Source organism: Oncorhynchus kisutch, linkage group LG25 (assembly GCF_002021735.2).
Source record: "Oncorhynchus kisutch isolate 150728-3 linkage group LG25, Okis_V2, whole genome shotgun sequence".
NCBI classification, from domain to species: domain Eukaryota; kingdom Metazoa; phylum Chordata; class Actinopteri; order Salmoniformes; family Salmonidae; genus Oncorhynchus; species Oncorhynchus kisutch.
The window spans coordinates 14,984,467-15,008,569 of record NC_034198.2 but is presented as its reverse complement, the minus strand read 5'-3'; the positions used below and the strand labels follow the sequence as shown (position 1 = coordinate 15,008,569).

The window sequence follows — 24,103 nt, the reverse complement described above, 5'->3', positions numbered from 1 at the left end:
TAGCCATACTGTTAGTGTGTGAGGGTAGTAAACGTTTCTCCAGTCTACTAGCCATACTGTTAGTGTGTGAGGGTAGTAAATGTTTCTCCAGTCTACTAGTCATACTGTTAGTGTGTGAGGGTAGTAAATGTTTCTCCAGTCAATTAGCCATAATGTGTGTGAGTGTAGTAAATGGTTCTCCAGTCTACTAGCCATACTGTTAGTGTGTGCGTGTAGTAATTGTTTCTCCAGTCTACTAGCCATATTGTTAGTGTCTGAGGGTAGTAAATGTTTCTCCAGTCTACTAGCCATATTGTTAGTGTCTGAGGGTAATAAATGTTTCTCCAGTCTACTAGCCATACTGTTAGTGTGTGAGGGTAGTAAATGTTTCTCTAGTCTATTAGCCATACTGTTAGTGTGTGAGGGTAGTAAATGTTTCTCCAGTCTATGAGCCATACTGTTAGTGTGTGAGGGTAGTAAATGTTTCTCTAGTCTATGAGCCATACTGTTAGTGTGTGAGGGTAGTAAATGTTTCTCCAGTCTATGAGCCATACTGTTAGTGAGCGAGGGTAGTAAATGACTATGCAGTCTACTAGACATATTGTTAGTGTCTGAGGGTAGTAAATGTTTCTCCAGTCTACTAGCCATACTGTTAGTGTGTGAGGGTAGTAAATGTTTCTCCAGTCTACTAGCCATATTGTTAGTGTGTGAGGGTAGTAAATGTTTCTCCAGTCAATTAGCCATATTGTTAGTGTCTGAGGGTAATAAATGTTTCTCCAGTCTACTAGCCATACTGTTAGTGTGTGAGGGTAGTAAATGTTTCTCTAGTCTATTAGCCATACTGTTAGTGTGTGAGGGTAGTAAATGTTTCTCCAGTCTATGAGCCATACTGTTAGTGTGTGAGGGTAGTAAATGTTTCTCTAGTCTATGAGCCATACTGTTAGTGTGTGAGGGTAGTAAATGTTTCTCCAGTCTATGAGCCATACTGTTAGTGAGCGAGGGTAGTAAATGACTATGCAGTCTACTAGACATATTGTTAGTGTCTGAGGGTAGTAAATGTTTCTCCAGTCTACTAGCCATACTGTTAGTGTGTGAGGGTAGTAAATGTTTCTCCAGTCTACTAACCATATTGTTAGTGTGTGAGGGTAGTAAATGTTTCTCCAGTCAATTAGCCATAATGTATGTGAGGGTAGTAAATGTTTCTCTAGTCTATGAGCCATACTGTTAGTGTGTGAGGGTAGTAAATGTTTCTCCAGTCAATTAGCCATAATGTATGTGAGGGTAGTAAATGTTTCTCTCGTCTACGAGCCATACTGTTAGTGTGTGAGGGTAGTAAATGTTTCTGTCGTCTACGAGCCATACTGTTAGTGTGTGAGGGTAGTCAATGTTTCTCCAATCTATTAGCCATACTGTTAGTGTGTGAGGGTAGTAAATGTTTCTCCAGTCTACTAGCCATACTGTTAGTGTGTGAGGGTAGTAAACGTTTCTCCAGTCTACTAGCCATACTGTTAGTGTGTGAGGGTAGTAAATGTTTCTCCAGTCTACTAGTCATACTGTTAGTGTGTGAGGGTAGTAAATGTTTCTCCAGTCAATTAGCCATAATGTGTGTGTGAGGGTAGTAAATGTTTCTCCAGTCTATTAGCCATACTGTTAGTGTGTGAGGGTAGTAAATGTTTCTCCAGTCTATGAGCCATACTGTTAGTGTGTGAGGGTAGTAAATGTTTCTCTAGTCTACGAGCCATACTGTTAGTGTTTGAGGGTAATAAATGTTTTTCAATTCAATTAGACATGGTGTTAGTGTGTGAGGGAATAAAATGTTTCTCCAGTCTACTAGCCATACTGTTAGTGTGTGAGGGTAGTAAATGTTTCTCTAGTCTACGAGCCATACTGTTATTGTGTGAGGGTAGTAAATGTTATTCCCTTCTAGTAGCCGTACTGTTAGTGTGTGAGGGTAGTGCATGTTTCTCCAGTTTATTAGCCATACTCTGTGTGGCGGAATAAATGTTTCTCCAGTCTACTAGCCATACTGCTAGTGTGTGAGGGTCGTAAATGTTTCTCTAGTCTACTAGCCATACTGCTAGTGTGTGAGGGTCGTAAATGTTTCTCTAGTCTACTTGCCATAATTTTAGTGTGTGAGGGTAGTAAATGTTTCTCTAGTCTATTAGCCATACTGTTAGTGTGTGAGGGTAGTAAATGTTTCTCCAGTCTATGAGCCATACTGTTAGTGTGTGAGGGTAGTAAATGTTTCTCTAGTCTATGAGCCATACTGTTAGTGTGTGAGGGTAGTAAATGTTTATCCAGTCTATGAGCCATACTGTTAGTGAGCGAGGGTAGTAAATGACTATGCAGTCTACTAGACATATTGTTAGTGTCTGAGGGTAGTAAATGTTTCTCCAGTCTACTAGCCATACTGTTAGTGTGTGAGGGTAGTAAATGTTTCTCCAGTCTACTAGCCATATTGTTAGTGTGTGAGGGTAGTAAATGTTTCTCCAGTCAATTAGCCATAATGTATGTGAGGGTAGTAAATGTTTCTCTAGTCTATGAGCCATACTGTTAGTGTGTGAGGGTAGTAAATGTTTCTCCAGTCAATTAGCCATAATGTATGTGAGGGTAGTAAATGTTTCTCTCGTCTACGAGCCATACTGTTAGTGTGTGAGGGTAGTAAATGTTTCTGTCGTCTACGAGCCATACTGTTAGTGTGTGAGGGTAGTCAATGTTTCTCCAGTCTATTAGCCATACTGTTAGTGTGTGAGGGTAGTAAATGTTTCTCCAGTCTACTAGCCATACTGTTAGTGTGTGAGGGTAGTAAACGTTTCTCCAGTCTACTAGCCATACTGTTAGTGTGTGAGGGTAGTAAATGTTTCTCCAGTCTACTAGTCATACTGTTAGTGTGTGAGGGTAGTAAATGTTTCTCCAGTCAATTAGCCATAATGTGTGTGAGTGTAGTAAATGGTTCTCCAGTCTACTAGCCATACTGTTAGTGTGTGCGTGTAGTAATTGTTTCTCCAGTCTACTAGCCATATTGTTAGTGTCTGAGGGTAGTAAATGTTTCTCCAGTCTACTAGCCATATTGTTAGTGTCTGAGGGTAATAAATGTTTCTCCAGTCTACTAGCCATACTGTTAGTGTGTGAGGGTAGTAAATGTTTCTCTAGTCTATTAGCCATACTGTTAGTGTGTGAGGGTAGTAAATGTTTCTCCAGTCTATGAGCCATACTGTTAGTGTGTGAGGGTAGTAAATGTTTCTCTAGTCTATGAGCCATACTGTTAGTGTGTGAGGGTAGTAAATGTTTCTCCAGTCTATGAGCCATACTGTTAGTGAGCGAGGGTAGTAAATGACTATGCAGTCTACTAGACATATTGTTAGTGTCTGAGGGTAGTAAATGTTTCTCCAGTCTACTAGCCATACTGTTAGTGTGTGAGGGTAGTAAATGTTTCTCCAGTCTACTAGCCATATTGTTAGTGTGTGAGGGTAGTAAATGTTTCTCCAGTCAATTAGCCATAATGTATGTGAGGGTAGTAAATGTTTCTCTAGTCTATGAGCCATACTGTTAGTGTGTGAGGGTAGTAAATGTTTCTCCAGTCAATTAGCCATAATGTATGTGAGGGTAGTAAATGTTTCTCTCGTCTACGAGCCATACTGTTAGTGTGTGAGGGTAGTAAATGTTTCTGTCGTCTACGAGCCATACTGTTAGTGTGTGAGGGTAGTCAATGTTTCTCCAGTCTATTAGCCATACTGTTAGTGTGTGAGGGTAGTAAATGTTTCTCCAGTCTACTAGCCATACTGTTAGTGTGTGAGGGTAGTAAACGTTTCTCCAGTCTACTAGCCATACTGTTAGTGTGTGAGGGTAGTAAATGTTTCTCCAGTCAATTAGCCATAATGTGTGTGAGTGTAGTAAATGGTTCTCCAGTCTACTAGCCATACTGTTAGTGTGTGCGTGTAGTAATTGTTTCTCCAGTCTACAAGCCATATTGTTAAAGTGAGAGGGTTTTAAATGTTTCTCTAGTCTACGAGCCATACTCTTAGTGTGTGAGGGTAGTAAATGTTTATCCAGTCTACTAGCCATACTGTTAGTGTGTGAGGGTAATAAATGTTTCTCTAGTCTATGAGCCATACTCTTAGTGTGTGAGGGTAATAAATGTTTCTCTAGTCTATGAGCCATACTGTTAGTGTGTGAGGGTAGTAAATGTTTCTCCAGTCTACAAGCCATACTGTTAGTGTGTGAGGGTAATAAATGTTTCTCCAGTCTACTAGCCATACTGTTAGTGTGTGAGGGTAATAAATGTTTCTCTAGTCTATGAGCCATACTGTTAGTGTGTGAGGGTAGTAAATGTTTCTCCAGTCTACAAGCCATACTGTTAGTGTGTGAGGGTAATAAATGTTTCTCTAGTCTATGAGCCATACTGTTAGTGTGTGAGGGTAGTAAATGTTTCTCCAGTCTACTAGTCATACTGTTAGTGTGTGAGGGTAGTAAATGTTTATCCAGTCTACTAGCCATATTGTTAGTGTCTGAGGGTAGTAAATGTTTCTCCAGTCTACAAGCCATACTGTTAGTGTGTGAGGGTAGTAAATGTTTCTCCAGTCTACTAGCCATACTGTTAGTGTGTGAGGGTAGTAAATGTTTCTCTAGTCTACTAGCCATACTGTTAGTGTCTGAGGGTAGTAGTGTGGTAGTACAGTAGTAGTATGTACTGTATATGGTATATATTACCAGAGCTGGGGTCACATGGGTCAATGTCCTCGTCATCACTGGGACACTCAGCTGATGCCACCAGCAGGTCGTCTGTCGACTGGAGAGAGACAATGTATCATTAAACACACACTTTTGTTTTTTGTAATACTTGTGGATCACTGGAGCCTTTCATGTACATGTCATTGACATGTAAAGTATTTTCAGAGAGCTCCTCTCTTTCTGCAAACAGAACACAAAAAACTCTCAACTTGAAGTCAAATATACTTTGGATTTACAGAAATCTATGTTTTTTCCCCGAGTCCTGGCAAACTTCCAAACTGCCAAATTGTGAAGAGAGAGGTGGAGAGAAAGCGAGAGAACGGAAGTGAGATAGAGAGAAGAGGAGGAGAGAGGTGTTGGTTACGAGCTGGGATCTAATCACAAGGGATCACATATCCATCTCCTCCTCCTCCTCCCCTCTCCTTCTCTGGCTCTCCCCTTCCTCCTTTTCCCCATCTTCTCCCACATTCCTTCCTCCCCTTTATAGTGGTCCACCGATGTGCTGATTGCTGATCTCTGAGGACTGTGTGTCCATATAAGTTAACTATAATAAAGTAACTAACCAACAGTGTACCATACAGTGCAGTAACTATGAATCCTTCATGTCCATGCCCTGCTCTTTGAGCAACACAAGTTGGGAAGATGCTCCTTTGGCCAATCCCCCTTCTTCCTCACTCTCTCTCAGCCGAACAATGCCTCTCCACTTCCTCTCCTCCTCCACCCTTTCTCTCATTGGCAGCGGCCCTCTCGTTTCCCCTACTCTCCCGCCTGTTGCCATGGCAACTCTAAGTTCAGGCCGTTAAAACGAAGGGCGTGTTTCACTGAGAGACCTGAAACACTGGCACTCACCACCAGACAGAAAGAGAGAGATTATCAGGGCGTTAATCTGGACTCCGTATATGACAGAAGACTATCGTTCTGTGTTCTTTCCCAGTGAGAGAGAGAGAGAGAGAGAGAGAGAGAGAGAGAGAGAGAGAGAGAGAGAGAGAGAGAGAGAGGATAAGAGAGAGTGAGAGAGAGAGTGATGTAAGTAATGGAGGTAGGGAGAGAAAAAGAAAGAGCTGTGTTGGGGGAGAGACAGGTGGAAGAAGAGAAAGAGATGGAGGAAGAGAGTCATGGAGGGAGAGATGGACAAAGGATAGGACAAGGAAAAGCATGAGGAGAGACGGAAGGAGACATCAAAGTGTTGCAGCTTAAGTTAACGTCATGCTAATTGAGTGTGCATATTCATGAGTTTGTTAAACATCGCCTGCTTCGACTTTACAGCTGAGAAATGTGTGTGTGTGCATAAGCGTGTGTGTTTGTGTGGGAGCGAGAGTGTGAGTGCGTGTTTTAAACCCACACAGAGTCCGCGGTGTATTAAAATGGGAGAGTGATGCATTGCAGTAGTCATAACTAACCTCAGTATGGGGACTGGAGAGAACAGCAGAACCAAATCTAGAACAGGTCTAGAACCCAACATAGAACGGTACTAGAACCCACAAACACCCTCACAAAAAATCTATGCAAATACATTTAGCGTAATGCATCCCAAGATAACAGAAATACAGCAATATTGAAGTCTAGTAAAAGGCACTATAGAAGCTAACCTCGCATTAATGGCTACATCAGCCAGGTACTTCTTGCAACGATGTGATAGATTTCACTTTTGCTAATTAGACAATCAAAAATCCTGGGAGAAAAGTAAACATAACGCTGTCTGCTTACAGGGTGCCCATGATCCCAATTGCCTGAGCGTGATTGGTCAAGAGCAACTGTAAGCAGATGTGTATGTTTAGATGAACACCTTTAACTGTAACCCCTCCAAACTCTATTCCAGACGGATTCTAATGACTCCGACTCATTCTAGACTCCAAACGGAACAGTCTCCTCAGCTGACCTCGACTCACATGTCAATCAAACTACAGACCTGCCAATCAAACCACAGCCCTTTAAGTTGCCAATTAAAAGTGAGCCAAGTCTGTTCCACTGATGCACACTCACACTCCTGAACAATGCATGCCAACCTCTTCCTATAGCCTCATCTCTTTTTCTCTCCCGTCGTCCGTCTCTCCTCTACAGCCTTATCTCTCCCTCTCTTTGTCTGGCAGCGATGCATGCCACCTTCCAGCACAGACGAAGAAAGGTAGAGAGCGAGAGATAAAGCAAGAGGGGAAGAGAAAATCGAAAAGGAAAGCGACGGATAGCGAAAGAAAGAGGGAGAGAGAAAAGGGAGAGATGGAGAGATGAAGGCGAAAGATGGTATCATGCCGAAGGAGTAAAATCAGTACCTGAGCAGCCGAACAATGCCAGCGAGCGTCCATGCCTGCCTGACTGCCTAGCTCACACATAACACACACACACACACACGGTGTACACACACTGCTCTACTTCAACACACACACACTCTGTTGGCTGCAGCTCTGTCAGCACGGAGAGAAGAGGAGCTATTCTGCATATGTACTGATACACTGACTACCTACCACTGCTCAGAGAGAGAGAGATAGAGAGAGAGAGAGAGTGATGCTTCTACCCTTATAACACACATGGACACACACACGCACACACACACGCACACACCGATAACACCCAAACTAAACTGAGCAAAGTGAGTCAGAGCAGACTGTAGCAAAACACAAACACACACTCTTTTACATTATTAATAACTCTTGACTTCCTAGGAGAGTCTCACTAAACTCATGGCAGCAGGAAGAATCACATCAAACACACTCAAAATCACACACACGCCACGCGCACACACACACACACACACGTCACATGTATACACGCGCCACGCGCACAATCACAAAATCGATTACTTGCTCTGATCCACCATTAAGTGGCTTCACTGCTCCTCCCTCTGCTGCAACCGACTGGAACTAAGTACAGCCTACATGTTACCTCTATATGTTTGTGTGTGTCCATGAACACTTGTTGAATACAGCTTGGTTGCTAGGTAACCCCAGCAGCAGATTAGTGTTTCTTATTAAACACACACTCACTGCAACACACACACACACACGCATGCACACACACACACTGCAGCATATCGGGCATACATTCTGTCTGACCTAGTTCCCATCTTGGGATATTGACTCATTTGCAATGCTCTCTGCAAACCAGTTACACCACCAACTACACACACACACACACACGTCTGAAGTGTAAAAAGGAACACTGTGTCTCACTCCATCACTCAAACCCTCCATCCATCTAGATATATTATTGATGCCCGAGGCTCTGCTCACAGCTCTGCATTCCATTATTTATGTCGGAGGTATACACAAAGGAGCTATACACTTTGGAGCACGAGAGAGTGAGAGAAAGAGAGAGAGAAAGAATATCTAAGAGGGTTCACTATCTCCATGGCAACTCGCATCATTGGAAATGATTATTTTTCCGAGTGCGTCAGACTATTTCATAACCCAGAATCCCTCTCCACACACAAACAAAGAGAGCCTGTTCACCATAACCTCCTGACAGGTAATAGCAGATACAGTTTATAGTATCTATATCTGTGAGGTTATGATTTGCTCAATTAGCCTGTTTATGCCTTAGTGTCATAGTTAGTTTCCTACCTGCTGCGTAGTTCCTCCTCCTTGCTTCCTGTTTGTGGCGGTTGTCGTGGTGATGTCGCCGGCATTGGCGGCGGGGTCTGATCGGTTTGCCCCGGCGGCAGCGCTGGATTGGGGCGTGATGGAGGAGGGCATGTCCCCAACCAATCGCGTGCTGCCCTCCAGGCGGATGTGGGCGTGTCCCTCGGCGGCCATGTTGAGTATCTTCAGTCCGTTGTAGTAGAGACCGGCCATCTGACCCTGGAACTGACCTGCTTCCTTTCCTCTTCCTACCGTCACCGTCGTCTGGCTGTTGAAGATGGTCAGCTGGCGGCCTGGACACACACACACACACACACACAAACACACAGACACACACACGCATACATATGAGTCGCCGGTGTGATGATAATATACACGTTAATCGTAATGTTAGCGTGTTGTAAGTATGAACAAAGGCTGAGATGTACTGTGGAAATGGGGGGCTGGAGGAAGAGAGGAGGAGGAAAAGAAGACGATGAAGGAGGATGAAAGGAAGAGTAGGATGAAGAGAGAGGACATGAGATAGTTGAGAGATGGTTGCTCTTGGAGACGCATCAGGAGCAAGTCATCATGTTGATCGGACATATCGATTGATTTCCCTCAAAATATGGTTATTACAGCCTTATGAAGCCCTAAGAAGCCAAATGAAGCGTTATAAAGCCATATGAAGCTCTATGAAGCATGCACAGGTCATAGCTTTGTCTCTGGTCACTGGTAAAGGGACTTCAGGTATTTAAAGGAGCTCTGCTGAAGTTTGAGGTTAATAAAAAAACAGTGCATTTAACATCTCTCAAGTCTTACAAGTAATATCTGATTATGAACTTTGTTCAACACTGATATGTGGTATCACTTCAGAATGACTCCTCGCAATAAAGCATTTCTATAACGGAGGAGTAAATAGTTTATTCATCATTTATTGATCATTACTCCCACATTTGTACATTTTTAGTAACCTAGTTATTCACACATTTCTAACCCCCTTTAAACATATTTAATATTGACTCATAAAGGCCATTCAGAAGATGTTTCATATATGTCCTTATAAACCATTTACTAATCATCAGTCAACTCTTTGCATGGCCTCGTCTTAAGTGTGGGCTATTTATACTTTATAGATACTTCATAAACATCTTGAGTGACTGGTGTACTTTCTCACAAAACGATGGACATGCCATTGGTAGACATTCCAACAGTGGTTGATGCTCCTTAAGGTCTCAAAATGCCCCCTAGGACATATCAGTGGTTAAACAACAAGCATTAAATAAAGAGGACGTTCAAGAATATATATTGAACATTTTATTCCAAAAGTCACAATTGTAATGTGTAACTTGAGTAAAATCTTAGAATTTGGTCAGCTCCGTGAGTCCACACATGTTAGAAATCGCCACCCTAGCAAAAGGACACCATCAGCCAACGGCCCCACCCGCTAACTTCCCCGCGTGCATGAAGCAGTCTAAGTTAAAGCACCGCTTTCACCCAATCCTGGTGCGGCCAAATAACCAGTGACGAAAACCCAAACACCAGAACTACCGCTGCTTGTTATCCCACACGTTCCATGCCGTCGCGGGGGATTCCGGTTGAACGGCAGAATGATTCCATGAAAGATGAGGAGCAGTCCGTAGACTGCTGACGAGGTAAAGGAAACAAATATCGGAATACATTATCGTGCTGAACTGTTCAATTACGTTTAAAGGAGTTACTACCTTTTAAAAGCCCAGTAGAGGTACAGCCAAACAAAGCCGTGTGTGAACATAGTCTGTGGTTAAAAGACTGAAGCACTGGAAGCATTTAAAGGTCCAATTCAGGCGTTGTGTATCTCAATACAGCCTAAAATATTTTCTGGGTAACAATGTACCTTACTGTTATCAGTTTTCCCCTCCCCACTCAGACCACTTACAGACAGTCGTAGCTAAATTCTTGTTTGAGAAATTGCTCTTTGCTGTTTTTGTTCATTTTTGACCATTTTAATTGAAAACAATCACAGAAAAGTACTTCATTGTTTTTTTTTAAACCAGAAATGATTTTATATTGAGATAAAAAAATGACTGTATTGGACCTTTTTAAGGAGCATCAGGTACTGTTGGAATGTCTACCAACGGTATGTCCATCTTTTTGTGAGAAATTACACCGGTCACTCAAAACACTTATAAACCATTTAGAAAGTAGAACTACTCAACACTTTTCATCAGGGACACGCAACAAGACTTAACTAAATGTTTAACTCATGGTTTATAAGGACCTATATTAAACATCTTATGAATGGAGTAATGATTAATAAATGATGAATAAACTATTTACTAATCCATTATAAATGGTTTATTACGAGGAGTTACCCTAAAGCGAAGCCTTTAAATGGTTACAATTGGAGAAACAGCATTATGACAGAAGCTTAATAAAGCCCTTTTTTTATGTGTACTAGTTTCACAGTTATTCAGGTGAATCTTCCCATTGTCCCTTTAACCTGGTATTATCAACCTTTCTCTCTAGCTACAGTTTACAGTAAATTACTGTATTACAGAACAGTACAGTTACACTACAGTTTACACAGTCTGACAATATTACACTCTAACAGCTACTATAATGTTTAAACTTAGTTATGAATTTAGAATTTTAGATGTTAGTTGATGGTCACAGTTTCAACTTGCTTCAGGTTGACTTTTAAGCTAAAAGTTTTAAGTAATTTTAATGATGTTTTTACCTTTGTCGAATAGCCAATCGTCAACTACTCGACCGAGTCGATAGGGGATTCTCTGTCTAGCGATGGCCAGGCGCTCGTTATCAATGTTGCCTTTAATTTAAAGATGAAAACACAGTAATTACGCACATCAACACCTGGCACAGGAGCTGGACAACAAAATGAACAGCCATGAAGAGAAAGTCAAAGTCCTGACCAAGGTCCTGTTTGTCAGTCCGAACATTGCTGCTGTGTCTTAATTTCAATAAGAGTTACGATCAGGAGCAGCAACCGAGCGGACATTGACTTTCTGTTCATGGGCTTTGATTTAAAGAGACATTTAAACAGTTAATTATCATCTGACAGACAGGAGTTTAGAGAGTTTGATAAAACAACAGAATAATAACGATAATCATTGTTAAAGCTAACAGATCAACCCTCATACACCTCGCTGTCTAGTGTTTAGCCGTTTAGCTAACATCTAACTAAATAACTCTCGAAAATATATGATTACTACTTTTATATAAAAACAACAACAAATGTTTAAAAACCCAATGCAAAAAAAAATAAAAAATACAATCATTTTTTCTCTTTGTTTTTTTTCAGTCTAGTTTACTCAGAAAATGAAATGTTTATTGTGTTGCTGTTTGGCCAAATGCCCCAATGGCTATTATTATTATTTTTTAAATAAAACACAACTACTACCTGTATTAAATGTTTACATGGTTCATTTACGTATCACACTATTTAACATAGCAACATAAATTACCAGTCATGTCAGTACAGACTCCCTGGAGTCAAGGCAAACTGGGGAAGTGTTACTACATATGTCTTTTTTAATGTTTTAACAGGAAAATTACATCATAACATAGACATTTGATCTTCAGCAAGTCATAACAAAAGTCCTAATAGTAACCTAGCTATGATGTAGTAATAACATCAGCAACAGCAACATTACAACACCCTTATATTAATACTGAAAGAAATACTTACGGTATACAGTCACTTCCTTTTATTCAGGAAGTAAAGCGAAGCCCTGTAGTGTGATTGGCTGTGACAGGCAATGGTCGGTCCTTACCTGAGGGGTAACGCTCTATGATTGGCAGGTCGTCCAGCTGCAGGGTTGCGTTGCCTCCACTGCGGGTAAACCGAACTATGTGGTACTTCCCATCATTAACGGATTTAGCAGTCTCTTCAATGTTGATGTCATCTGTCCCCACGTTAAACACTACCCTAATATTTCCTTTATCCTGAGGAGTGAAAAATAGACACAGAGAGAGAGAGAGATCAAGGGACAGAAAGGGATAGAGAAAGAGGATAGGAAGGGAGAAAGGGATTTATAGTTGGTAGTGTAGCAGAGTGCTGATTTGAGGAAGACAGAGCGCAGTTCCACAGGGATTTTTGTAGAGGCCAGTGTTAAACAATGTGATTCTTACTATCTGTAGCTGTAGGTAGTCCCCCAGTCCCGAGGCGCTGTCGACCCGTAGCAGGGTAGCGTGTTTCTGCTGTGTGCTGAAGCCCAGCGCGAGCCGGTCAGCCCGCGTACTGGGGCGCTCGTTAGGAGGCCAGGTGTACACAATCACACCCCCATCACGACCAAAGATATACGTGGTCCCGGCTGTGGGCAACAGATTTACATGACTTGTTGTCAAATGAGCAGAAACAGGATGTAGTAAACAGGAAATAGGTCATAGGAATAGAAGAAAAAAAAGTGACTCACCGTCATTGCAGAGCGGTCCTCCGAATGATGTCATACTGCAATCACAGCTAAATCCCTCCCACTGCTGCAAACACACGCCCTGATTGGAGCAAGAGTCTTCCTGACAGGTAGTACTGGGACCTGGAAAGACAAATCCTTTAACTTCTAAACGATGAAGGCTAATGTCAACCAGAGGCTGCTGAAAGTAAGAAAATAATCAGAATAAGCCCTTAAAAATGCTCTGGTTAAAATCGACAAGAAAAAATATATTAATTCCAAAATCTTTGTGAATCATTCCATTAAGAGTTGATCCTCATTGAAAATGAATAGCACTTTGGGATTGTTGAATTGGATATCCAATTCACTGGACATCCTGTAGCTGTCCATGAGGTTGGCCAGCCCTAGGTTAGATACAGGGAGGGAGAGGTCAAACAGAAGAGGGTGGGGTTAGAAGCAGGGGGTGGGGTTAGAATCATGCTTCCAAGTGAAGGAGGTGCAGGGTGTGTGGTCTAAATTAAACAGTAATCGTGTCACTGAGGGGATGATGTCACTATGGTGACCTGGACAGGTTACGTCAGAACACACCACACACATGCACCCACAAATGTAACCGAGGTGGCTTGCGTAATGAGTACCCTTGCCTGAGACCTGAGCACATACGTTAGCTGAGCAAATGCCTAAACTTTAGCTTAGCAGGCTAACACAGACGTGTGGTGCGCAGGAGGCCCAGGTTCGAACCCAGTCGATCACAAGCGCACACAGACACATACACGCACATACAGAGCGATCTACCTTGCAAGTCAGCTTTCATCAATGCAACTTTCGCCAGCCGAAAACAAAAACAAAACAACGACAAGCAAAATATGTTAGATGGTTAGTAAAAACAAAGCATAGAAATGCCTGTAAAAAAAGAAAAAGAACAAAAAAACGGAGAGAGCAAAAGAGAGAGAAAGACAGATGCTAAAACAAGGGGGACAATCTCCAACATAATAAAAACAGCTGTTAGCTGGAGCAATAGTGAAGGAATGAGTAAAAAAAAAAGAAGATGCTATGAGTATGCATTGGTAAGGAGAAAGTCCTGGTATGTGTGTGTCTCTCTATACTTTTTGTTGTGTAGGTACTCATGGTTTGTGTGTGTGTGTGTGTACCTGTGTGTGTGTGTGTACCTTCACAGCCCCTCTCCACTTGTCCGGTGGTAGCTAGAGCATCGGCCAGCAGGTCGGGTAGTCGGCCGTTAAGGTCAACGGTTGCTAAGCAACCCTGGAAGCCTTCCCGGGAGTGGACGAGCTTGGGAAGGTCCCTATACATCTCCTTAGCCACCCCCCCTACGTACAGGTCACCTATAGGAACACAGCATAACTTGAGTGACAGCTCCATGCGACAATAAAAAAAAGTCTCTCTCTTAGCTGACAGTACTGCCCTCTGCTGTTAGGGAACAAGGGCTGAGGCAGAGAGATTCCATAGTAGTACAAGGGTAGTATGGTATGTACAGTGTGTGTGTGTTACCTTTGAGATCCAGGTTCTTGGCCCCCATAGTGGTCTGTGTAGTGACCTTGGTATCTATCTTAACAGTGTGCAGGTTGTTGGTGTCTCTGGATATGAGCACATTGTGCCAGTGGTTGTCATTCAGAGGAGAGTTGGAGTTCCCTTTGATCAGGTGTGCCCCATTCCCCAGGTCGGACACATAGTGGAGGTAGCTGGGGAGGGTGATTAGGATTAGAATATTAGAATATGAACTGTATATCCATGAGTTGTCGATAGTTGTCCCACTCTGACATGTCCCTTCACCAAACGATTTCAACCTCCTCTGTTGTACAGTATCAGTAATGTAAGTAGTAGCTATAGGGAGTTCGCTAGTTAGCTATACACTGTTGTACAGTATCAGTAATGTAAATAGTAGCTATAGGTAGTTAGCTATCCTCTGTTGTACGGTATCAGTAGTAGACAGACTACAGTATCAATAGGTAGTTAAGTAAGTAATTATGCCGTACCCTTTGACCAGCTCCACCACTATAAAGTCGTTTCCGTCTCCTCTGTTGTAGAGTACGAGTCCATCAGGGGAGGTGGTTTTGAACTGGAGGAACAGGTGCATGGAGTAGTAGGCCTGGAGCGTGGGCAGGGTCACGTAGCTCGACCGTGACCTGAACGTCACCGGGTCCGCCACGATGCTCTTATAACCAATCACAGCGTTCAGTTCGCAATAGTCGATGTCACCATTCTTACCTAGGATCAAGAGGACCAAGGATGAGATGTGCGTGTGTACTCTGGTCTTACGGTGGTCTATATAAGGCGTGTCATTCAGCATGAGGTGTGTGGAGTTGTGTACAGTGCATTCAGAAAGCATTCGCACCCCTTGACTTTTTCCACATTTTGTTGTTACAGCCTGAATTTAAAATGGATCAAATTTAGATTTTTGTCCTCACTGGCCCACACACAATACCCCATAATGTTAAAGTAGAATTATGTTTTTGAAGTGTTTACAAATGAATAGAAAATGAAAACCTGAAGTATTCAACTACTTTGATATGGTAAGCCTAAATATGTAAGTAGTAAATAAATAAGTAAAAGTAAAAATGTGCTTACCAAGTCACATAATAAGTTGGACTCACTCAATGAGCAATAACAGTGTTTACCATGATTTTTGAATGACTATCTCATCTCTGTACCCTACACATACAGATAATTGTAAGGTCCCTCAGTCGAGCTGTGAATTTCAAACAGATTCAACCCCAGGGAGGTTTTCCAATGCCTTGCAAAGAAGGGAACCTATGGTTAGATAAGGGGAAAAAAGCAGACATTAAATATCCCTTTGGGCATGGTGAAGTTATTAATTACACTTTGGATGGTGTATCACTACACCCAGTCACTACAAAGATACAGATGTCCTTCCTACCTCATTTGCCAGATAGGAAAGAAACCAATCAGGGATTTCACCATGAGGCTAATGGTGAGTTTAATACAGATACAGAGTTGAATGGCTGTGATAGGAGAAAACTGAGGATGGATCAATACTAACTTAACTGACAGAGTGTAAAGAATGAAGCCTGTACAGAATACAAATATTCCGAAACACGCATCCTGTTTGCAACAAGGCACGAAAGTAATGTTGCAAAAAAGGTGGCAAAGAAATGTACTTTTTGTCCTGAATACAAAGTCTTATGTTTGAGGCAAATCCAATACAACACAGTACTGAGTACCACTCTCCATATTTTCAAGCATAGTGGTGGCTGCATCATGTTATGGGTATGCTTGTAACCGTTAAGGACTGGGGAGTTTTTCAGGATAAAAAAGGAATGGAGCTAAGCCCAGGCAATATCCTAGAGGAAAACCTGGTTTAGTCAGATACTGGGAGATTAAATCACATTTCAGCAGGACAGTAACCTAAAACACAAGGCCAAATCTACACTGGAGCCGCTTACCAAAAAGACAGTCAATGTTCCTGAGTGGCCGAGTTACAGTTTTGACTTAAATGGCCTTGAAAATCTATGGCAAGACCTACAAATGGTTGTCTAGCAATGATCAACAACAATTTGACAGAGCTTGAAGAATTTAGTGCAAATGTTGCACAATCCAGACTTACCCAGAGACTTTGGCTGTAATCGCCAAAGGTCATTCTGTATTGACTCGAGGGGTTAAATACTTATCTAATCAAGATATCTTCGTGTTTTATTTTCATTATTATCATTATTTTTTTTTTACAAATGTTCAAATGTTTTGTACACTTTGACATTACAGAGTATTTTGAGTAAATCGTTGACAATTAAATCCATTGTAATCCCACTTCCTAACACCACAAAATGTGGAAAAAGTCAAGGGGTGTGAATACTTTCTGAAGGCACTGTATGTGTAAGGTTTGTGTGTGGATATAAGTTGTGTGTGTAGGTGTGTGCTCTGTCCTTCCAGAGGTCTACGTAGGGCATGCCGTTGAGGGTGAGGTCTGTGTAGGTATGTCTACACATTGATTGAAGTATACTGCATTCAGAAAGTAATCAGACCCCTTGACTTTTTCCACATTTTGTTACGTTAAAGCTTTATTCTAAAATTGATTACATCGTTTCCCCCCTTATAAATCTATCCTCAATACCCCATAATGACAAAGCAAAAGCAAGTTTTTAGAAATATTTGCAAACTTTTGCAAAATTTTAGTGAGTACTTTGTTGTAGAACCTTTGGCAGCGATTACAGCCTCGAGTCTACTTGGGTATGACGCTACAAGCTTGGCACACCTGTATTTGGGGAGTTTCTCCCATTATTTTCTGCAGATCCACTCAAGCTCTGTCAGGTTGGATGGGGAGCGTCGCTGCACAGCTATTTTTAGGTCTCTCCAGAGATGTTAGATAGGGTTCAAGTCCGGGCTCTGGCTGGGCCACTCAAGGATATTCAGAGACGTGTCCTGAAGCCACTCCTGCATTGTCTTGGCTGTGTGCTTAGGGTTTTTGTCCTGTTGGAAGGTGAACCGAGGTCCTGAGGTCCTGAGTTCTCTGGAGCAAGTTTTCATCAAGGATCTCTCTGTACTTTGCTTCATTTATCATTTATTTATCCTTACTAGTTTCCCAGTCCCTGCCGCTGAAAAACATCCCCACTCATGCTGCTGCCACCACCATCCTTCACCGTAGGGATCGTGGAGGGTTTCCTCCAGACGTGACACTTGGCATTCAGGTCAAAGAGTTCAATCTTGGTTTCATCAGTCCAGAGAATCTAGTTTCTCATGGTCTGAAAGTCCTTTAGGTGCCTTTTGGCAAACTCCAAGCGGGCTGTCATGTGCCTTTTACTGAAGAGTGGCTTCCGTCTGGACACTCTACCATAAAGGTCTGATTGGTGGAGTGCTGCAGAGATGGTTGTCCTTCTGGAAGGTTCTCCCATCTCCACAGAGGAACTCTGGAGCTCTGTCAGAGTGACCTTCGGGTTCTTGGTCACCTCCCTAAACAAGTCCTATCTCACCCGATTGCTCAGTTTGGCCGGGGGGCCAGCTCTAGGAAGAGTCTTGGTGGTGCTTGGGGACCTTCAATGCTGCAGACATGTTTTGGTAGCCTTCCCCAGATCTGTGCCTCGACACAATCCTGTCCCGGAGCTCTACGGACAATTCCTATGACCTCATTGCTTGGTTTTTGCTCTGACATGCACTGTCAACTCTGAGACCTTACATAGACAGGTGTGTGCCTTTCCAAATCATGTTGAATCAATTGAATTTACCACAGGCGGACTCCAGTGAAGTTGTAGAAACATCTCGAGGATGATCAATGGAAACAGGATGCACCTGAGCTCAATTTCGAGTCTACTAGCAAAGGGTCTGAATACTTATGTAAATAAGGTATTCTGTTTTTTAATATAAATACATCTGTTAAAATGTCTAAAAACCTGTTTTTCTTTGTCATTGTGGGGTATTGTGTGTAGATTGATGAGGAAAACAATGAGTTTAATCCATTTTAGAATAAGGCAGTAACATAACAAAATTTGGAAAAAGTCAAAGGGTCTGAATACTTTCCGATGGCACTGTATGTGTGTGTAAGGTGTGTGTAGGCGTGTGTTCTCTATCCTTACAGAGGTCTATAGGGAATGCCTACCAGCGTGAGGTGTGTCTGAACTCTGGTTTTACAGCGGCCTACGTATGGCGTGTCATTCAGCGTAAGGGCAGTTGTGTATGTTTAAGGTGTGTGGGTATAAGTAGTGTTGGTAGCTGAATACTCTGTTCTTACAGAGGTCTAGGGCATGCCGTTGAGGGTTCAGGTGTGTGTAAGGCAGGGGTGTCAAACTAATTTTGCCCCAGGGGCCGCATTCAGCCATCAACAAGGTCCGGAGGGCCGCACAAAAAATTGGCTATATTTCCTCGCTGTGAACATTTTCAGAAAATAGTCCTCTATCCATCGTTTAGGGAATCTTCGATGCTCCCTGACTGTCTAGCTTTCATTTTGGTGATTATTAGCAAGCTGGACAGTCAATAAACAGTATGAATATACAATAGGTCCATTATCCTTCCTACACAGTTTCGATTTGGTTTTAGTCATTGTAAAGTATTTTATTTGTTTTCCCCCACTGAGTGTATAAAACATGAAGAACAACTTCCTAATATTCAGTTGCAACCCTCCCCCTTTTGCCTTTAGACCAGCCTCAATTTGTCGGGGCATGAACTCTACAAGGTGTTGAAAGCATCCCACAGCGATGCTGGCCCATGTTGACTCAAGTTGGCTGGATGTCCTTTGGGGTTGGCCCATTCTTGATACACATGGGATATCAATCAATCAAATGTATTTATAAAGCCCTTTTTACAGCAGCAGATGTCACAAAGTGCTTATATAGAAACCCAGCCTAAAACCCCAAACAGCAATGCAGGTGTAGAAGTACAGTGGCTAGGAAAAACTCCCTAGAAAGGCAGGAACCTAGGAAGAAACCTAGAGAGGAACCAGGCTCTGAGGGGTGGCCAGTCCTCATCTGGCTGTGCTGGTGGAGATTATACAGAACACGTTCTCATTTGCAGCAACGACCTGGGGAATAGTTACAGGGGAGAGGAGGGGGATGAATGAGCCAATTGTAAATGGGGGATTATTAGGTGACCGTGATGGTTTGAGGGCCAGATTGGGAATTTAGCCAGGACACCGGGGTTAACACCCCTACTCTTTCGATAAGTGCCATGGGATCTTTAATGACCTCAGAGAGTCAGGACACCCATTTAACGTCCCATCCGAAAGACGGCATCCTACACAGGGCAGTGTCTGCCCTGGGGCATTGGGATAATGTTTTAGACCAGAGGAAAGAGTGCCTCCTACTGGCCCTCCAACATTTAAAATGGAAAAACGGTGTGTATATTCAACCCCTTTGCTATGAAGTCCCTAAATAAGATCTGGTGCAACCAATTACCTTCATATATATATATATACACCTGATCTGAAAGGACCCAGAGACTGCAACATCTCTAAGCAAGAGGCATCACCAAGCAAGTGGCACCATGAACACCAAGGAGCTCCCCAAACAGGTCAGGGACAAAGTTGTGGAGAAGTACAGATCAGGGTTGGGTTATAAAAAAATATCCGGAACTTTGAACATCCCACGGAGCACCATTAAATCCATTATAAAAAAATGGAAAGAATATGGCACCACAACAAACCTGCCAAGAGAGGGCCGCCCACCAAAACTCACAGACCAGGCAAGGAGGGCATTAATCAGAGAGGCAACAAAGAGACCAAAGATAACCCTGAAGGAGCTGCAAAGCTCCACAGCGGAGATTGGAGTATCTGTCCATAGGGCCACTTTAAGCTGTACACTCCACATAGCTGGGCTTTACGGAAGAGCGGCCAGAAAAAAGCCATTGCTTAAAGAAAAAAATAAGCAAACATGTTTGGTGTTCACCAAAAGGCATGTAGGAGACTCCCCAAACATATAGAAGAAGGTACTCTGATCAGATGAGATTAAAATTGCGCTTTTTGGCCAAGGAAAATGCTATGTCTGGCGCAAACCCAACCCCTCTCATCACCCCGAGACAACTATCCTCACAGTGAAGCATGGTGGTGGCATCATCATGCTGTGAGGATGTTTTTCATCAGCAGGGACTGGGAAACTGGTCAGAATTGAAGGAATGATGAATGGCGCTAAATACAGGGAAATTCTTGAGGAAAAACTGTTTGTCTTCCAGAGATTTGAGACTGGGATGGAGGTTTACCTTCCAGCAGGACAATGACACTAAGCATACTTCAAAAGCAACACTTGAGTGGTATAAGGTGAAATATTTAAATGTCTTGGAATGGCCTCGTCAAAGCCCAGACCTGAATCCAATTGAGAATCTGTGGTAGGACTTAAAGATTGCTGTACACCAGTGGAACCCATCCAACTGGAAGGAGCTGGAGCAGTTTTGCCTTGAAGAATGGGCAAAAATCCCAGTGGCTAGATGTGCCAAGCTTATAGAGACATACCCCAAGAGACTTGCAGCTGTAATTGCTGCAAAAGGTGGCTCTACAAAGTATTGACTTTGGAGGGAAGGGGGGTGAATATTTATGCACACTCAAGTTTTCCTTCTTTTGTCTTATTTCATGTTTGTTTCACAATAAAAAATATTTTGCATCTTCAAAGTGGTAGTAGGCATGTTGTGTAAATCTAATGATACAAACCCCCCAAAAATACATTTTAATTACAGGTTGTAAGGCAACAAAATAGGAAAAATGCCAAGGGGGTGAATACTTTCGCAAGCCACTGTAAGAGTACATGGGCATTAGGGGAAACTGTTGAGTGTGAAAAACTCTACAGCGTTGCAGTTCTTGACCCAAACTGGTGCTCATGGCACCTCCTACCATACCCTGTTCAAATGTACTTACATTTTTCTGTCCTGACCATTCACCCCCTGAACGGCACAATCCGTTCACAATCCATGTCTTAATTGTCTTTAGGTTTAAAAATCCTTCTTTAACGTGTCTCCTACCCTTCATCTACACGGATTGAAGTGGATTTAACAGGTGACATCAATAAGCAATCATAGCTTTCATCTTTCACCTGGATTCACTTGGTCAGTTTATGTCATGGAAAGACCAGGTGTCCTTAATGTTTTTATTTGTACACATATATATTTATTATTTCTTACTCAAACCACCGGCCTACGGGCTGTATGTTTGACACCCCTGGTGTAAGGTGTGCGTAAGGCGTGTGTAGGTGTGTACTCTGTCCTTACAGAGGTCTATGTAAGGCATCCCGTTGAGGGTGAGGCCCTGCAGATGCCCTATGAAGTTGGAGGGCACAGCGGGCATGAAGCGCTTCTCCGTCACAATGCCTGTCTCCACGTTGTGGAACTCCAGCTGGGTGTGGTCGCCTGCCATCTGACCTGGAGGGGTTAGAGGTCAGGGGTCAGGGGAGAGATTAGCAGACCGGGGTCAAATACATTCAAACACTTGAGGTGCGCTTGATTTAGCTTGACCAGAGTCTCGGGTGAGTGGAGTTTGCACTTTTGGGAATATTCCTTTGGTTACATGGGACCAGGTAAGCTAAATACAAGACACTTCAAGTGCTTGTATGTATTTAAGCCAGGTCTGCAGGTTATGGGTTTGAGGACAGTGGTTAAGGTTAGGACTGAAAGGTCAGGGTTGACAGTGTTGGGGGGATGCTATGGTTACCTTCTACAGGTTGCAGGTCGTCGACGGTGAGTTTGAGGCTTTTCCCACGACGCACCACTCTGACCGTGTGCCACTCATTATCATTCAGCCCCACCCCCGCAAAGATGGTCTCTGGACCCTTACCTACACACATTCCAGTTAGTTAATACACACACATACCTGTACACAGACAAACACCTTAGACATACTTTCACACACCCACACAGGCACACAGGTAGGCAGGCACACACACCCATGTCTCCTGCCATAGAGTCCTACCGTTTCAGCCACATGGTGGCACTAGATATTCAGCCCTGTAGCTAGAAGGGCTTGATGGAGAGCTGGCATACAGCAGGAAGAATATTCTCCATCCATCGCTCTCTTTTTCCCTCCCCTCTTCTCTCCCTCTTTGTCTCACTGTCCATCTCTCTCTCTCTATGTCTCTCTCTCTCTGTCAGTCCTTTCATCCCCCCTCTCAGTACATCTCTCCTCATTTCTTGTCTCCCCCTGTCAGTCTTTCTCTCTCTCTCTCTCAAATAGTGAAAACTCGCCAGGCTAGACCAGCGTGTGTGTGTGTGTGGAGGGGTGTGGGGGTGGGGTGGGTGGGAGGGGTGGGGGTTGACATATAGGAGTGATGATAAGGCGAGAGGTAAACAGCCTGACAGATTCTGCTGTGGGAAATGTCAGCACCATGACACACACAGACACAAACACATAGCATATTGCTGCATGTGTGAGGTCTCTCTGTGTGTGTACATGCATGTGTGAGTGTGTGTGTGAGGTGTGTTAGGTGTGATTAGTTTTCAGGAGAGGACAGAGGGCTCCCCTGAGGAGTCTCAGCTGTGCTCTGGGCATGAGCATCTCATCCTGTTACCATGGATCACTGCCTGAGAGTGAGTGTGTGTGTGTGTGTGTGTGTGTGTGTGTGTGTGTGTGTGTGTGTGTGTGTGTGTGTGTGTGTGTGAGATGGGGTGAATGGGCTTATGTGAGTATGAGGCAGTGATCCATGTCAACTCGAGTACAGCCAGGACACACACTCACTCACACACACTCACAGGACCATGGAATGTGGTCATGGAAGAGAGGCTAATTGCGGAACCAATGTCTATGGAACTTATAGAAATCAAATGTATGAAATACATTGTCCTTTTGCACGCCCATAGACTGAATGGTGACATTATCATTGAGTTATTGAATGGTATGAACTCTTGTTATGTTTTATAATCAACTCAGAATATGAAGTTCTTTCCATGGCAGTATTTTAGACTCAAAATGGCTGATAACTCAGGATCATTAGAAAATCATAATCCATTTTGAAGGTTTATATGCTTATAAAAAGCATTATGTTACATACTGCAGATGGAGATAAGAAAGTCGGCTAGTATTGTTCCCATGGCAACACCTTCTCCCTTTGAGAGTACCAGGATACCGTCATAGAGCCGTCTTCCGTGGTGAAAGGACACACACACACACACACACACACAGAGCTCAAGTCACGAAAACAACATCCAGACAAACCAAGCCCTCAGACAGAGGGAGAGAGGAAGGGATGGATGAAGGGATGTAAAGGGATGGAGGGATAGAGTCTTTTGTTTCCGGCGTGAAGGAGACATAATTACCCAGAAGCCCTAAGAAGCTTTCAGTCAATCCCCGTGATGGAACTCCACACCTTCACACTCCTCTGTACATCTCTGTCTCTCACTCTCTCTTTTCCCTTGGCTCTCCTCTGTCTTCCCTCTGTACCTATTTTTCCTGTTCCCTCTTGCCTCCTTCACTAACCCCCCCCCCCCCCTTTCCTCTCTCGCTCTTCTCTCTTGCCTTTTCTCTAAAATGGCTGCCTTAGTCACCCTGGACTCTAGAAGAAGCATACAGTCGAACATCCACGAACACACACACACGCACATTCAAACACACGCGCTCACTAACACACACACGCTCACAAACACACACGTACTGAGAGGTAGTGTGAGATGGGGCGTGACTTACTGGCGGTACAGTTAATCCTGATACAGTCTGGAGGGAGAGCAGAGCAGAGGGTTAACGCTGCACAAACACAGAATACCACGCGCTGGGGACAAACACACCAACACACGCTACACACCTCACTGAGAACACACACTCTCCCCACCTCCTGGGGGCAAGCTGGGAGGGGGTTTACGGGCCAATCAGAGCAGAGGAGATGGCGTTCTGCAATCTGCTCTGAGCAAATGGCATAACAGCACAGTGAATCCAGCAGATAAGATTAGTTGATCTCTGTAATTGGCTTGCTCTGTAATTGGCTTGCTCTGTAATTGGCTGAGGGAGAGTGAGAGGTTTCAGTATAAACGGTGTGTCATTGGCTACTCTGGTCAGAGTGATGGCCTCAGTGACCATGA

General features: G+C 43.2%; 1 protein-coding gene across 34 annotated transcripts in view; it reads right to left on the bottom strand.

Annotated features, from left to right (window-relative positions):
• The window catches only part of LOC109870359 (neurexin-1a), a 92,420-nt gene that overhangs the window by 10,955 nt on the left and 57,362 nt on the right, over positions 1-24,103 (bottom strand). For 10 of the 34 annotated variants that reach the window (XM_031805287.1, XM_031805309.1, XM_031805294.1 and 7 more), the window contains 12 exons: positions 23,715-23,741; positions 21,750-21,872; positions 21,311-21,460; positions 14,650-14,881; positions 14,165-14,355; positions 13,825-13,998; positions 12,680-12,799; positions 12,396-12,577; positions 12,038-12,209; positions 10,984-11,073; positions 8,268-8,578; positions 4,690-4,768 (listed from right to left, as the gene is read on the bottom strand). In XM_031805287.1, the coding sequence (XP_031661147.1) occupies positions 4,690-4,768; positions 8,268-8,578; positions 10,984-11,073; positions 12,038-12,209; positions 12,396-12,577; positions 12,680-12,799; positions 13,825-13,998; positions 14,165-14,355; positions 14,650-14,881; positions 21,311-21,460; positions 21,750-21,872; positions 23,715-23,741 (1,851 nt within the window). Of the gene's footprint in view, positions 1-4,689; positions 4,769-6,980; positions 7,195-8,267; positions 8,579-10,983; positions 11,074-12,037; positions 12,210-12,395; positions 12,578-12,679; positions 12,800-13,806; positions 13,999-14,164; positions 14,356-14,649; positions 14,882-21,310; positions 21,461-21,749; positions 21,873-23,714; positions 23,742-24,103 lie in introns of those variants that run through there. The other 24 variants (XM_031805281.1, XM_031805282.1, XM_031805280.1 and 21 more) reach the window with 7 other exon arrangements.